The sequence below is a fragment of the Homalodisca vitripennis genome, chromosome 4 (assembly GCF_021130785.1).
Source record: "Homalodisca vitripennis isolate AUS2020 chromosome 4, UT_GWSS_2.1, whole genome shotgun sequence".
In the NCBI taxonomy this organism is placed as follows: Eukaryota; Metazoa; Arthropoda; class Insecta; order Hemiptera; family Cicadellidae; genus Homalodisca; species Homalodisca vitripennis.
The window spans coordinates 191,676,098-191,691,730 of NC_060210.1; the positions used below are offsets into that span (position 1 = coordinate 191,676,098).

General features: G+C 32.7%; 1 protein-coding gene across 5 annotated transcripts in view; it reads left to right on the top strand.

The window, feature by feature from the left end:
- Positions 1-15,633, top strand: part of LOC124360830 (pleckstrin homology domain-containing family G member 5) — a 346,877-nt gene that overhangs the window by 286,071 nt on the left and 45,173 nt on the right. For all 5 annotated transcript variants that reach the window (XM_046814769.1, XM_046814770.1, XM_046814768.1 and 2 more), the window contains 3 exons: positions 764-892; positions 3,132-3,226; positions 12,142-12,281. In XM_046814769.1, coding sequence (XP_046670725.1) covers positions 764-892; positions 3,132-3,226; positions 12,142-12,281 — 364 coding nt within the window. The remainder of the gene's footprint in view (positions 1-763; positions 893-3,131; positions 3,227-12,141; positions 12,282-15,633) is intronic.

Below are 15,633 nucleotides of genomic sequence, written 5' to 3' on the forward strand. Positions count from 1 at the left end.
TGACTCTGGGAATATATTCATCTAGAATCCCGGTGATTCAAAAGACCAAAAAGTAGAAGTGTAAACGTGTGATTCTAGAGACTAGGTAAGTAAATGAAGCAGATGCTGAAAACAACCATGATCAGGGTGATCCTAGGAACTTTTAATTTTACAATAAAGTAAAGATCATATTATACAACTTGTGTATGTGTCCTTACATCACCAATAAATAATCCTTTAACACGAAATATATTTCAAACACTCCATTAAAATGGAAATGTATCATACAGATATTATCATCCATACCACTCCTTATATATATTTACATTACATTTTAATAATTACATTTTTGCAATACTATTGAAATTACTAAATAACTGTAAAATTAGTTTAAACTAGGTTAACAGGATTTCGGAAATTTACTATAATTACGTGAGTATACAAAAAAGAAAACCACGTTTCAAAGATTTGAATCCATCCCCTTTTTCAGGTGCCAAATATGTAAAGAACTAAGGTGAGTTGATCACCACACATTTATTGTATTCTAATACTTACGTAAGCTTAACCATTTATTTGACGCCTGAAGAAGAAGATGGATTCCATGCTTGAAACGTCGTGCTTATTTTTAACATTTAACGATGGCAAATGTTCCGAATCCTGTTTTCCAAGTTTAAGATGTTAGAGTATCAGCTAAAGGCTTTTTGTAACTTTAATAAAAGTATTCCGTAGATTTTATTTGTTTTAAGCAATTGAAAGATTAATGTGAACCTCTTTCTGTGTCCAGGGACGCTCGAGGAGTCTGACACATATGGATGCGCTCGAGCCGGGAGCGGTGTTCAAAGATGTGGACAAGGACTCCCACTTGATCGTCCCCCCTCTGCAAGCCCGTCGTCACAAACTCGCCAGATCCCAGGTGAGTGGAACTAACGAGGAGCTGGGGGGTGGGGAGTCGTGTCTAATGTCTAGCGGTCAAATTTAGTTATGAATTTTTTTCCCAAATTAGTAATAACGATTTGAGTAGTACCAGTCTTTCTGGTGGGTGAGGAACCACAGAAAATTATTGATAAGTGTTGACAAAATAATGGATGAAATATTAACAGGATTTAGATTATTTTCCATTGTTACATGTTACGAAAATAGAGCAGGAATACACCCTCTTCTTCAGGTGTGAATCTTAAGATAAAAATAAGGTTATTCACGTACAAGAACTAAGATGTGTAGCGATGAACTTGTAACAAGAGCAAATATATGTAATAAAAACCTAGCATACACCTGTAAGTCCAGACTGGTGAATAAAATGTATGTCACTGCACAACACGTCACACGCACTAGCGGGGGTGAATGACTGACGACAAATATTCGAAATCCTATCAAATCCTTCAAATCATCCATTTCCAATAACAAAAATTAAATTAAATAGCATACCAGCAATAAAATAGAAAATAAGGTATCTCAATAAAATAACATGCATTGACATTTTTTTGTTTACCATTCCCTTAGTAAACTAAAAAAATAAACATCGCACGCACACTCCAAGGAAGAAATCAGTGTTGTCAACACAATAACGCATTATTTGAGGAGTGCGGCTAGAAATTATTTTTCTAAATCAAGTTGCCTACACAATATTAAAAAGAAGTATTGTATAAAAATCGCTATTCCAATCTAAATATGCATATATAATTTCTCTTCTCTAATTGAAACAAACAAATACATATCATAGAATTTTTTTCCAAACATTTCCAGCTTAAAAACTTTTGTTTTCATTACTGTTACTCAAAAAAGAAATTTATACGAACATTTTAAACATTTTCATGTTTCTCTACGATTGAGATATATTTCTGATAGCTTCATACGAAATAAAAATAAAATACAGTTATATAATTATGAACATTATTATCAACATAATAATGATTTAAACATTAACCAACATACAGATATAAACCTGATTGCATATTGTCTCATGCTAATTACAAATCAAACATTTCTATCAAATTAACTTCATGAGAAACACCATTATGTTGTACAATTCCCAGTACTGCAATTATTTATAGTATCACGAATTTATAGTATCTCTAATTTATAGTATCTCTAATTTTATTCCTGTCACCTGTGGAATTACTTGTTTTCGAGTTGTACACAGTATTTAGGCTATACATACTTTTACATAACTTTTCGAGTTTATACGGGTGAAATGTAGATCAAAGGTCACCATCTTAATTCAAAATATTAAAATTCACGAAACGAACTTTTCACGAAATTCACGAAGCAGGCATTTCTATTTATCATTTATTTTTGTAGATGATGGTAAAATATAAGGTCGTCGGTAGAGTCGGGAAAACAAAAAAAAAGAATAGAGTACAAATTTATTTAAATAACCTGGAGTTTTTCTCTATAAGAACAGTGTTAAACCTCATGCAGTTTTTGCGCCGTTATGTTTTTCTTATCGTCATGGGAAATGTATGGATGTAATTAAACACAACCAAACACGTTTTAGTTTTTTCTAAAGTGTACATACTTTAAATTACTTTAACGACGAAGTAAAAAAAAGTTAAAGATTCTATTCTGCATAACCAATCAAAACATTGAAAAACTAAAAATAATTTGGATATGTATTAATTATATGTTTAAAAAAAGCAATTCCACGATTCTACGATTAAATACATGAGGTCGCAAGAGTGCATTAAGTTTAATACTATTTTTATACGAAAACAAACATAGGTTTAAAAAGCCTATTCACTCTAAAATTTTTGGTTTGGATATAATATTTTATATAATTCTTTATCAATAAGAAAATCATAAATATCTGTATATAATTGTCGTAACTACGAATCTTATTAGTTCCGCTAATACGTAAATCAACACATATTAACAATTGAACAAAATTTGTCATTTGAAAGATACATAAATCTCCGAATGACACTCGTTTCACGGAATATGTTATTTATAAACTAATTTCTGTTTCAGAAATTTACTTTGTGTTCTAATCAGAAATTGAATATTGGAATGGTTTTATTGCTTCATGGAAACATTGCTATTTTGCAAAAGTCAAAATTACGTTGCTATCTAACTTTGGTCGCCGATAATGATTATTTGAAGTAAATTGAAGTTTGATACGAAAGAATAAGACGTAGTAATAAAATAAAATGTTCCAGGTGTCCAGTTCGGAATACTTCAGTGTAAGTTTTGAAGTAGGATCCAACGTCGAGGACGACGAGTTCGTTGTTGCCGCTAAGGGAACCTCACTTGCGTAAGTATTTTCTCGTATAATTATACTCATTGCATACTTATTTTTACCAGTTTGCATCTGCTTTGCAGATGCTGAACTCTGGTGTTGAGTATTGAGCTTATTTTATGATAAAACATACATAATATGGGACTGCTGATGTAATCTACCCTAAGCAATTTCTTAAAATTGTGTACTTCAAGTATTCCTGAACTATCATCCTAATCGTGCAAAGATTTGATCAGACTCAGAAAGAAAATATCTCCAATTCGATATGGACAATACTAATAGAAAATAAAACCAAAATAAATATTGTTCTTCAAATTCCAGACGTTGGGTTTTACTGTACTGGAAAATCTAGGATTTGTAAATAACGTAGCTGTGATGGGAAGGGTTGATTCAATACGAATGTTGAGTTTAGTTCCACTTCACTTTCTGCTTACTTTAGTAACTGAAATATCATAAATTATGCACCTGATGAGATAATGAGAACACCACTTCATCTGGATTGCATTTCTTGTAGCCTAGGTGTCTGTGATGTCGAAACGATGCAAGGAGCTCGTCTTGAGCTTCCTCGTCTTCGACTATTTTGGAGCTTTCCAGACATATTCCAGATTCCAGTAGTTATGTCTTTAACAGCGTCAGATCAAATTGAGCTGAACTCAACATTAGTTGTTATTATCATCATGGTGTCTAGTGAATTTTTATTAAAACAAGTAGGATATAATATATGTAACGATAGAATTTTATACAATCTATAGACATTAATTTACAATAATCCTCATGCTCGATCAGAGAAAAGAGTACAACATAACCTAACATAATCTCCGAATTATTTCCGCTGTATCTACTATCTATGTTTGTATTTGTAAATTGGCTGCTGCCGTTGGAAAATAAAATAAAATAAAATAAATCTCTTTGGAAACAAAAATAGTCATTGTCATGACAAAATTTTGATTAACTCCCACGCTCTATGATCCCACTATTCATCCTATTCGATTGAATGTTGATAGAACAATGGTATGTTTAGATTTAATTTACGGTTTACTGTACGAAAAATACCAAACTTAGTTTTATATACATAAGCTACAGAGCTATGAATATTTTAAGGCAAGAACGGGTTTTAAGTTTATTTTAAATGGCAAAAATAATAAAATATTTTGTTAAATATACAATATCAAACCGTGATATCATCATTCAACAAAATATAATATTTATTATATTGATAAACAATGAAAGACTCTCAATTTATAAAACAAATTTAAAAAATAATAAACTTGTCATAAGTCGTGGATCTCATTATTTGTATGCTGTAACTTAAAAAGTAAAATGTTCCGATAAAGTGTTTTTATATATAGGGACAGTGTTTGCACAGTTAATATTATTTACAACAGTTAGTTCCAAAAATTAATGTTTTAAGGCACATGCAAAGCTATGGTTTTATAATTTAAAAAATCACAAAATTATTAAGCAACTGCGAATGCTTTTGACGACTAAGGAAGTACAAGCGGAAAACTTAACAGCGTCTCTAATGGTTTCGTTGCAAATCCGTATTGGAATTACGACTACTTCATTTGAATTGTAAATTAATACTTCTTTCTTCATTGTTACATTTTCGATGTAATATGCCGGAAAACAAGTTTCCGTATTTGAGTATAAATACATTTTTTTTGGTTATAGTTTTGACAATGATGTTATATGGAAATGAAGTCATAAAAACTTTTTCTTGGAAAGAGGCTTTTATTAGCAAATTAAAATGTAGGCTATAGTAAAATGTCATTGTGAAATTTAAAGAAACGAAAAATATTTTTATTTGTGAATAGATTTGAAAAAATAAAGCGTTTGTACGTAGTATTGAATATTTATAACATTTTAGGTATCTTGAAAACTTTTTTTAAACCTCCTGGCTTTAAGGAATTCAAATTTCAGATATGTAAATTATTACCTATTTAAACTTTATGAAATAGAAACAATTTTTTGGAACTTTATAAATCAGTATCTGAATATACTAAGGCATCTGCGAAGCTTTACAATAACGTCTTGGAGAGTTTTAAAAATAACTCTGTTAAAATAATTCAAAATGACGGATTATGCTTGAACTAAGTCAAAATAAAAGAATTACCAAAGATTTAGAATTATTTTCTTATGAAGAGTACGGTTCAGGATAGCCAGCTAAGTTTTCTGTGACGCCCTGTAAAGTAAAGTAAAGTATATATGTCTTATTTTACCATGCGAAGTTAGGGCTAAGAAGCCCTCTCTAACACTTAACCTGGGGCCAACGGCTTAAATGTGACTTCCGAACCACCACCAATGGCCGGGCAGGCGGGCTGCTTGCAAGGACAGGATCGCTCAGCGATCACCCATCCAAGCAGCAGCCACGCTAGTTGCTTGATCTGTTATCTTGCGACAACTGTTCTACCCAATACTCGATACTTTTACCGAGACCTTTAACAGATTAAACACTTAATCTACCAAACGCACAGTGGCTAAGAGTTGAATCCTATAATAGTCAACTCTGGAACACATTACGTGCTTGTTTCAAGAAACTCGCTGTATGATTATATTTACCTATCTCTGACTCCACGTGCCCCGCAGCATGTCATGGTGAGTGAGTTTTTTGTGTACGAGGCAGAGTTCATTATTCGCCTGTCTACTTCCCCATTGTGTTCTGAGGCAAACAGATGAAAGCGCGCTTGCCTTTGTAACTGCAAAATATGCATCAGTATCAATTTAAAAATAGGTTTTTTTTTTGTATAGTGATATAACTAATACGTTATATATATATGGACGAATCGTTATTTTTTGTTCTTTAAAAATAATTTTTTATATGCTTTGACAAGTTTAATTGAGTTTCTAAACCTAATAGTTCAAATCATGTTACAAGTTGATTTAAAAATTAATTATATTGATTTAAATGTGTTTTGTTCAATTTTGATGAGTTTCGTTTATAATTCATACGTTTAAAATTTAATTGCTAAATATATAAAAAAATGAAATTGTATACATATATTAAGTATGTGCTCAACAATTGTTGTATTTCTTTAAAAAAATGAAAAAACCGTAATATATTACAATATATTGTAAATGAGAAATATGCTTATAAGTATTGGCGCAGTTTATTTGGGTTTCTAAACCTAATAAATAGTTCAACGTCATACGACCAGGTGTTTCTCCATACGTTTGAAAATAAATCACTTTCCTTCTGTATAATTTTGTATAATTCTTTAATTGTATTTCTAAAACTGTAATATATTAAAATATATTGTTTATAAGAATTATTTTTATAAGTATTGCTGCAGTTTATTTTTGTTTCTAAACCCAATAGTTCAACAACATTTGAGCAGTTCTTTCACCATACTTTTGAAAATAAATCACTCTCCTGTATAATCTTTTATAATTCTTTAATTGTATTTCTAAAACTGAAATATATAATATTAAGGTATATAAGTATGTGTTCAACGGTCGTTAAAGAAATGCAAAAACTGTAATATATTAATATATATATATATATATATATATATATATATATATATATATATTGTATATAAGAATTATTTTTGTAGTTATTGGTCCAGTTTATTTTTGTTTCTAAGCCTAATAGTTCAATATCGTACTATCAGTTGTTTAACCATACAAAATAAATAACTCTTCTTCTGTATTATCTTTTATAATTCTTTAATTGTATTTCTAAAACTTAAATGCATAATATTAAGGAAAAAAATGCAATAATGCAATTACAGGTTTAAGACTATATGTTAGTCGTTATAAAGATATTGTGCATATAAACGTATATGGTTAACATGATGTTTTGCAATTTAAACAAACGGGGGTATTATTGCATTGGGAGATAGTTACTGCAAAGATAACTCGGTTATTGGCCACTATAGATAAGAGCACTTACTCTTTATTGGCTGTACTGCATATAACACAAATATTACTATTTTCAGTTCTTTTATTCAATTCTGTAACTATGTAGTAATATGGTAATCAAACGCTTCGTTTTAATAGGTATTAGATATTGATGTTTGAGATAGTTAATTTTCATTATATATTCAGTTTATTATGCGACTCTGTTTCCTCAATGTAACACTTGTTAAGTTGTATTATTTACATACATTACTTAGATACAAAGTGAAGTAGAAGGAGCGGTGAAATGGCTGTTAGTAAATAATTAAATCAGAGTCAGATTTAATTATTCGATATGGCCATGGAATATAAATACACGCTGTTGAGTAATGGGAGTTTCAACTGCTATGGTCAGAAAAAATTAGCTATTTAATTAAAAATAATAAAATAAATTAAGAGCAGTCCACTGCCAACATGAATCAATAAAACAAGAAATCAGTAACACTACGTTTCGAGATCTGCAATCTGATCTCTTCTTCAGGTAATCAGATTGCAGATCTCGAAACGTAGTGTTACTGATTTCTTGTTTCACTGAACGATGGCAAATGTCCGGAAAAATTATGTTTCCTTCACAATCCTTCCATCGTCAAAAATAACCTTCAAACAAAGAGATGAATCAATAGTCAAACTATCAAAATATATCGTTTAAATTATATTTACGACAAGTGCATTGGCTTGCATCACAATAACGAATCAAACATTATATTTAATTTATCGTTCAATTAAATGGTTCCAAATTATTATTATGCTATTCATGAAATAGTCCTGTACATACTACAAAATTTTCCTAATAAACCTTAAGTTTCCTTTTAAAACTATCTATATTTATCTCTGTTCTTAAAAGTCAAGAAGGGCGTTCAGTAATATTATGGCATCATACGAAGTGTTGTTCGGAAGATATGTGAAATGTGTTAATTAGTTTACTTTTGTACCTAAGACTGTATTTAAGTTGTGGGATAAGAGACTGAAATTTACTCTGGTTCTGTAAAAAGTGTAAAACCTATAAATATTAGGGAAAGTTATAATTGTAAATTTCTTAAAAATTGGTTTGCAAGACTCTAACGAATGCCAACAATAATCCGCAATGCATTCTTTTGTAAGGTACGTTTAGAATTAATTCTTTTTTAGTACATTAAAAACTATAGTCATCTGAGCATGTGAAGACTGATTTTTCTGTACAGTTAGAAATGAAATGTTTGATGAATATAACCCTTTTCACTGCCTCTTCATTTCGACCTCAATAAACACTAGTTCGGCGGACACATGTTTCTAATACTACTGAAAAAGTAGACTGGTTGCTCATATAATGTAAATTTGATTTTCGGATTCTAGACTAATTACTAGTCTACTTCTGAGATCATATAAAGGAATATGTGAGTGCATTGAGCCGGAGCTGACACACCTAGCGTACACGTCATTGGTTTTGTCTTATAATAACGTTTGTTCTGGCGGCATATACAGGAAAATGTGAGTGGATTGAGCAGGAACTGACATGCAAAGCGTTCATGTCATTGGTTTTGTCTGATAATAACATTTATTATGTGGTCATATGCAGGAAAATTTTAGAGCATTGAGCCGGAGCTGACAAGCTAAGCGTACACGTCATTGGTTTAGTCTGATAATAACGTTTGTTCTGACGTCATGTACAGGAAAACGTGAGTGCATTGAGCCGGAACTGACAAGCTAAGCGTATAAGCGTACACATAATTGGTTTTGTGTGATAATAACATTTGTTCTGACGGCATATACAGGAAAATGTGAGTGCATTGAGCCGGAACTGACAAGCTAAACGTATAAGCGTACACGTCATTGGTTTTGTGTGATAATAACATTTGTTCTGACGGCATATACAGGAAAATGTGAGAGCATTGAGCCGGAGCTGACACGCCTAGCGTACACGTCATTGGTTTTGTCTGATAATAACGTTTGTTCTGACGTCATATACAGGAAAATGTGAGTGCATTGAGCCGGAACTGACAAGCTAAGCGTATAAGCGTACACGTCATTGGTTTTGTGTGATAATAACGTTCGTTCTGACGTCATATACAGGAAAATGTGAGTGCACTGAGCCAGAGCTGCACGCCAAGCGTACACGTCATTTGTTTTGTCTGATAATAACGTTTGTTCTGACGTCATATACAGGAAAATTTGAGTGCATTGAGCCAGAGCTGACACGCCTAGCGTACACGTCATTGGTTTTGTCTGATAATAACGTTTGTTCTGACGTCATATACAGAAAAATGTGAGTGCATTGAGCCAGAGCTGCACGCCAAGCGTACACGTCATTGGTTTTGTCTGATAATAAAATTTGTTCCGAGATCACACGGAGAGAATTCGGTGTATGGGAGAAGTTGATATTTTATACAACTTGAGTTCACTAGAGAGGGATAAAATTAAATGTTTTTCGATTTTCGTTGCGGACCTTACTCCCAAACGTAGACCATTATAGGTTTGGAACCTCTGATCAAAGACACACGGAATAGTAAGTCATAGAAAAGAAGCCCCTTCCCTAGCGTAACACATATAACATAACACACAACATCACAGCATAAGAACTTCGTCTAACAACATTTATGTAATTTATGTAATTGTAGAAAAATGTAAAACCTAGATCATATGTACCCAGAAAGTTGAAAATTTTAGTCTAATTCTCTAGTTGTCTGATGATATAACCATAATTTATATGTCAATTGGTCATATTTCATTGTGTCATGCTAGGGAAATTATAATTTGAGGAAAAAATACAATTACACTTTTTAAACAGTTTTGGCAGCCTCAAATTATAACCTCTACCAAGACTAGCATTGTGGACGATCGAAAGAATTCATGGCTTTCTTTATAAACAATCTTTAGGATAAACCAGGCTGTGGCTTATACAATGCAAATTGGCTCGTTGATCTTATACTATAAACTCTAAAAGATAAAATCTGTAGTTACAAATGAAACAGCATTTGGCGTATAAACAGCAGTGATCTGAAACAGTACAGTGGGTAAAATGTACGAAGTAACAGCGGAATCGAACGTTTCCGGAATTCCAGAAACTACTTAATGCGTCCGTGGATTGTGGAGTGAGGTGGAGTTTAAGGGCGTCTTTCATGGAAATCGACTCGTCTTCCCTCGAAAGTTCGAGATTATATTCATCCTTTTTGTTATGTAAATGCGCAAAATCAGAATTTAATTTATAAATGCGCGAAGATAACTACACTGATATTGTTAGGGTAGTATTGTATTAAATTCTTCTTTGTTTATTGTGTAAACTGTGTAATTAGCGATGGAAGGTTTGAAATGATAACAGGATTTCGGATATTTTGCACTGTTGTATGTTACAAAAAGGAATAACACAACGTTTCGAGGATTGGAATCTATCATCTTCATCAGGTGGGAGATATTGATACATACAAAAATAAAGAACGGAAAGAAGAAAAGAAGGAAAAGGAAAGGATTCATACATAACAAGAAGCTGTTGGCATGTTATAACTAATTGGTATGACTCGACTCCAAGCAGCTTTCAGGTATGTTTGAATCCTTTACCTTCTTTTCTTCTTTCCGTTCTTTATTTCTGTATATATTCAACCCCTCCTCCCTCGCCTGACGAAGAGGATAGATTCAAATCCACGAAATGTTGTGTTATACCTTCTGTAATAAAATTCTTGTTGGGTTACTCGAAAAAAAGATTTATTGAATTTTTTTATACCTTGAGTACACATCTAACTGAATGTACGTGTATTTACGTATATAAATGTTTCCAGAAATTATTTTGTTTTGGTCAAAAAAAACTCCCGTTCAAATTTTACGTATTGTATAATTTTTGGTTCGGAAAGGTACTGTGCACATGAAACTGTATATCTAAAAATATACTCCAAAATCTGTAGAGATTAACTGTATATTTTATTATGTCCTCACTCTAGTCATGAATCGTATCAGTTGATGACGCAATAAACCGCCTGGTCAGTTATATCTTCACATCGCTGTTGGACATATTTTGTGATGTTTATGGCTTTATGTTTTGTTATAGGACATCAATATTAAAGTACCCCTTGATATTACGTGCTGAATATTCTGCGATTGTTATGCTTAGATCAAAGAATTAGCAGTACTTATAAAAATGACATTTTATATCGGCTAGAAAAGTACTTACCAAAACATCTACTGATGTATAAGAGGTATTATATTATATATCATTGTTGTTGAACTTATAAAAGTTGTGCAAACAAATCCTTTTGTTGCTTTTAAACCTTAAGACGTGTAAGGGATTATCATGGAATGATATAAGCATAACATCGGTTATATCTTAAAACATATTGATAATAATAACATTAATATTATGTCCCATAAGCACTCTCAGACATTTGTTGATACAATATATATTTATAAAGTATATGTTATTGAAGTCTATTATTTCGTTCAGATATTTACGTTACTGTTTAGCTCATAAGTATAATGGATGGGTTTTGTTACAGTATTTTAAATATATTTTATAAAATTCTTATACTTTTTTATGATTTTTCAATGGTGTCAAAATTAGTACTAAAATTGAAATTTAGTTTAGCTCCAATTCACCTTCCTTTTATACCAGACGTTGCAATAAAAGGAAGGTGAACTGGAGGTAAACTCAAAATTCAATTGAATCAACCCTTCCTACCATAGGTACGTTATGTAAAGTGCTCAAACAACAAAAATTTAAACGCGTAAAAATAGGCGATATTATGGCACTTTCAACTAAAAGTCTAATATAAACTAAAATATTACGCAAAATAACAGTTATTCTAAAATATGAATTCCATTTTATAGTATTTTAAAATCGGATAACAAAGGATTAGATAAATGTAAAACTATTGTTCAATTAAATGAACTCAATTTACACAAGATTAATCGTAAAGTATTTAGAAAATTGAACTTACCAAATTTGTTTATTATTCGCTAAAAACTCCGTTAAGAAATTATATAAAAACAGGCAAAAACAATATTAGACATGGCACTGTTACTAAGAAGTTTACCTTTATAAAATCGAATAAATTACATTTCTGTTTCAGAGAAGCCTTAAATTCCGTGTGTGCGAAGAGAGGAATCGACCTGACCAATGTCAACGTGTACCTGGACTCGTACAAGACCCCACTTCCAGTCCTCACCACAGAGACCTCGTGGCTGGGGGGCAAACATATCCTCATCAAAGGTGAGTGTACTTACCTCGTACAATACCTCACGGTTCTCACCAGAAACCTCGTTGGTATGTGGCAAACATATCCTCATCACAGTGTATGACTTACACCAAACACTTCCACCTCATGTTAAATTGGTTGACAACCTAGTCGAGGCATTTGTTAGTTCTAAGATGAGGTTATAGCCGCGTGAAAGTATCGACCATTGCAACCCTCTCTTCACTTCCTCCACACTTTATCTTCATCGTTAACTCAGGTACGCAAAGCTACCCGAGGCCTTTGCCAGTTCTAAGATGAGGTTATAGGTACAAGAAAGTATCGACCATTGCAACCCTCCCTTCACACGTTTATCTTCATCGTTAACTCAGGTACGCAAAGCTACTCGAGGCCTCTGCCAGTTCTAAGATGAGGTTATAAGTACAAGAAAGTATCGACCATTGCTACCCTCCCTTCACCCCTTTACATCCTCCACACGTTATCTTCATCGTTAACTCAGGTACGCAAAGCTACTCGAGGCCTCTGCCAGTTCTAAGATGAGGTTATAGGTACAAGAAAGTATCGACCATTGCAACCTCTCCCTTCACACGTTATCTTCATCGTTAACTCAGGTTCGCAAAGCTACTCGAGGCCTCTGCCAGTTCTATGGTAAGGTTATAGACACGAGAAAGTATCGACCATTGCAACCCTCACTTCCTTCACACGTTATCTTCATCGTTAACTCAGGTTCGCAAAGCTACTCGAGGCCTCTGCCAGTTCTATGGTAAGGTTATAGACACGAGAAAGTATCGACCATTGCAACCCTCCCTTCACACGTTATCTTCATCGTTAACTCAGGTACGCAAAGCTACTCGAGGCCTCTGCCAGTTCTAAGATGAGGTTATAGTCACGGGTCAATAACACCACCTACCACCCTCCCTACATTTCCACCACTCACGTTATATTTTCACCTTTCCATTATTGTGAAACATTACTTTACTAAACTTGAGTTGTTCGTTCGTGCTGGAGTTTCCTTGGTTATTTGTAGTGCAGATAACTCGAAGTCAGAACTAATATTTTATTTTAGGCTCACATATATTATATCAGCATTACATTTTGTTTCTACCGGGAATATAATCGGAGAATTATAATACGTGTTTGGAAATGTTGTCTTAAAGGAATACGCAGATTTCTTTGTAACTTCTAATATATTTAAAATACAATTAAACGTGTTATGTATGTTTTGTACGAACAAAAAGTATTAAATGGGCTTTATTAAACACAGTTATTATTACATTACAATATGTTCCCTTAAAAATTTGTAGTTCATTCGCTTACAGGCAGAATGTGAATGTTAGTTTGAAGTTTTATTAATCGACAATTAAAGTACCGTATTTTAGATAAATGATATACTAGCTATAACGTATATCTTAAAATATAGATCGTTAGAAAATAAAATATTATAAGCTTGATTTTTAAGTGTATTTTGAAATGATCTAATAATTTTATTTTCATTGTATTTTTTACTCTTTTAACTTTCTACTTCCTAACTCTTCTACTCGTAGCTTTTTTCTATATACTTTTACATTTCTAAATAAAACTTTCAAATTAAGCAAGAGCCATAAATTATTAAAGCACCATAGGTCCAATTAAATATTTCAGATTTTTTTCGCCCCTTACATCAATTTTGTATGTTCATATTTTTAATCTCGCAGTTTCCAAATAGTGGACTTGTAAAGTCTTGGCAAGTAAATTCTGAAACTTATTAACACTAAAATTTTCTTAACCAAACCTCCTGTATTTTGGCTAAATATGGCTTGCATCAATTCATACACCAGGTGTAGTCAACCATGCATTGATTTTATTTTGCAGAAAAACCAAAACGTAGTTTAAGAACTTTTTATCTTGGAACCCCTTTAGTCCTTATAGGCATTTAGGTTTATCTTGATAGATTTCAAGGTTTTATTTTGGAATTTCCGAAACTTAACCAAACTTGGGACAAAATGTGGATCTAGTTTGTTCTTAAGTGAGGATCGGTCTCTAATTTAAAAAAGATTATGACCAACTTTTGTGTTTTCTAAAACCTGTGTTGTAAGAGTTTACGGAAACCCCTGTATATGTCTGCTGCAACGTCAAACTGGAAAAACAATTGTTTCTCAATAAGTTTCCGAATTAAAAGGTAGTACTACATTTAACAAAATAAAATTTTTAGATCTATCTTCGAAGAGGACTATTGATAAAACCAAACTTGGGTCTTTATTATTTTGTCTGAGAGTCTGGCCTGGGTTGATACGGTAATTAGTGGCTTAAACCCTCTGCAACACAACACGAGCTTGAAAATGATGCTTAAATCTGTCCATAAGCTGATAATTTATCATGGAACGTTTTGTTTCAACGGCTTCTATCAATGTACTGAATGTGATTGATTATAGTAAAGCCGCGTGCCAGCAACGATAGAAGCAAGCATTAAACCCGCTGAAAATGTCTGTTAGCGTTATCATTCGTGCCGGCACGTTTGTCAACCCCCCCCCCCCCCACCACAATACCTCTCTCAGTCAACTCAATGGGAATTGATTTGCAAAATGGAATGAAAAACATTGCATAAACTAATACTAGTTTATTTTGTTTAAGGAGAGACCGACCTTTTAATCCTTATTCTGCCCGTCCTCATGGACCTGGCCTGTGCGAAAATCTTATCAAACAAAATAAGAGGGAGAGTCGATACAGTACAAAGTCGATGGTACTGATAAAAAGTGCAATGGTCACAGACAGGGTTTGAACCTGCGCTATCTATAACTCAGACAAAAAGTCCAACGGCCTAGACCGCTCGGCCATCGGCACTCCCAAATAGTGAACTAAGTACAATGAAATGCGTGTTTAATCGTTATATTCGGTAGGTCTACAATATTCTGGTCATATAATTGATAAAGCAACGATAAACTGAACATTCCTGGTATTTAGAAGGTGGAAACTCCATTAAAAGCTACAGTTTAGAATGTCATTGCATCAAATATCTAAAAGAAGTTACTTATTCTAAAACGCACGGTCTTTTTGTCCTTTAAAAAATTTTTTTAGCATTTTTATTTATGGACTTTAAAATTGGAAAACATTCTAATAGTAGAACTATTAGGGTAAAACATCAAATATCATATAATCGATTTTAAATTTTAGGCTGGTTTTATTGATCCAATTTTGTTTATTCGCACGATTCTCATGTTTTAGAAATTAAACAGGAACAATTAAAAAAAATGGTTTTAACCGTTCGTAGTAAGCTTTGATATACTTGGCTGAGCGTTAGCGAAGCCTATCACTAATGGGAATGGACAAATTTTGTTTTTGTCCACCTGTCTGTCTGTCCGCGCGTTATATCGAAAACGAAGTAACCTACAG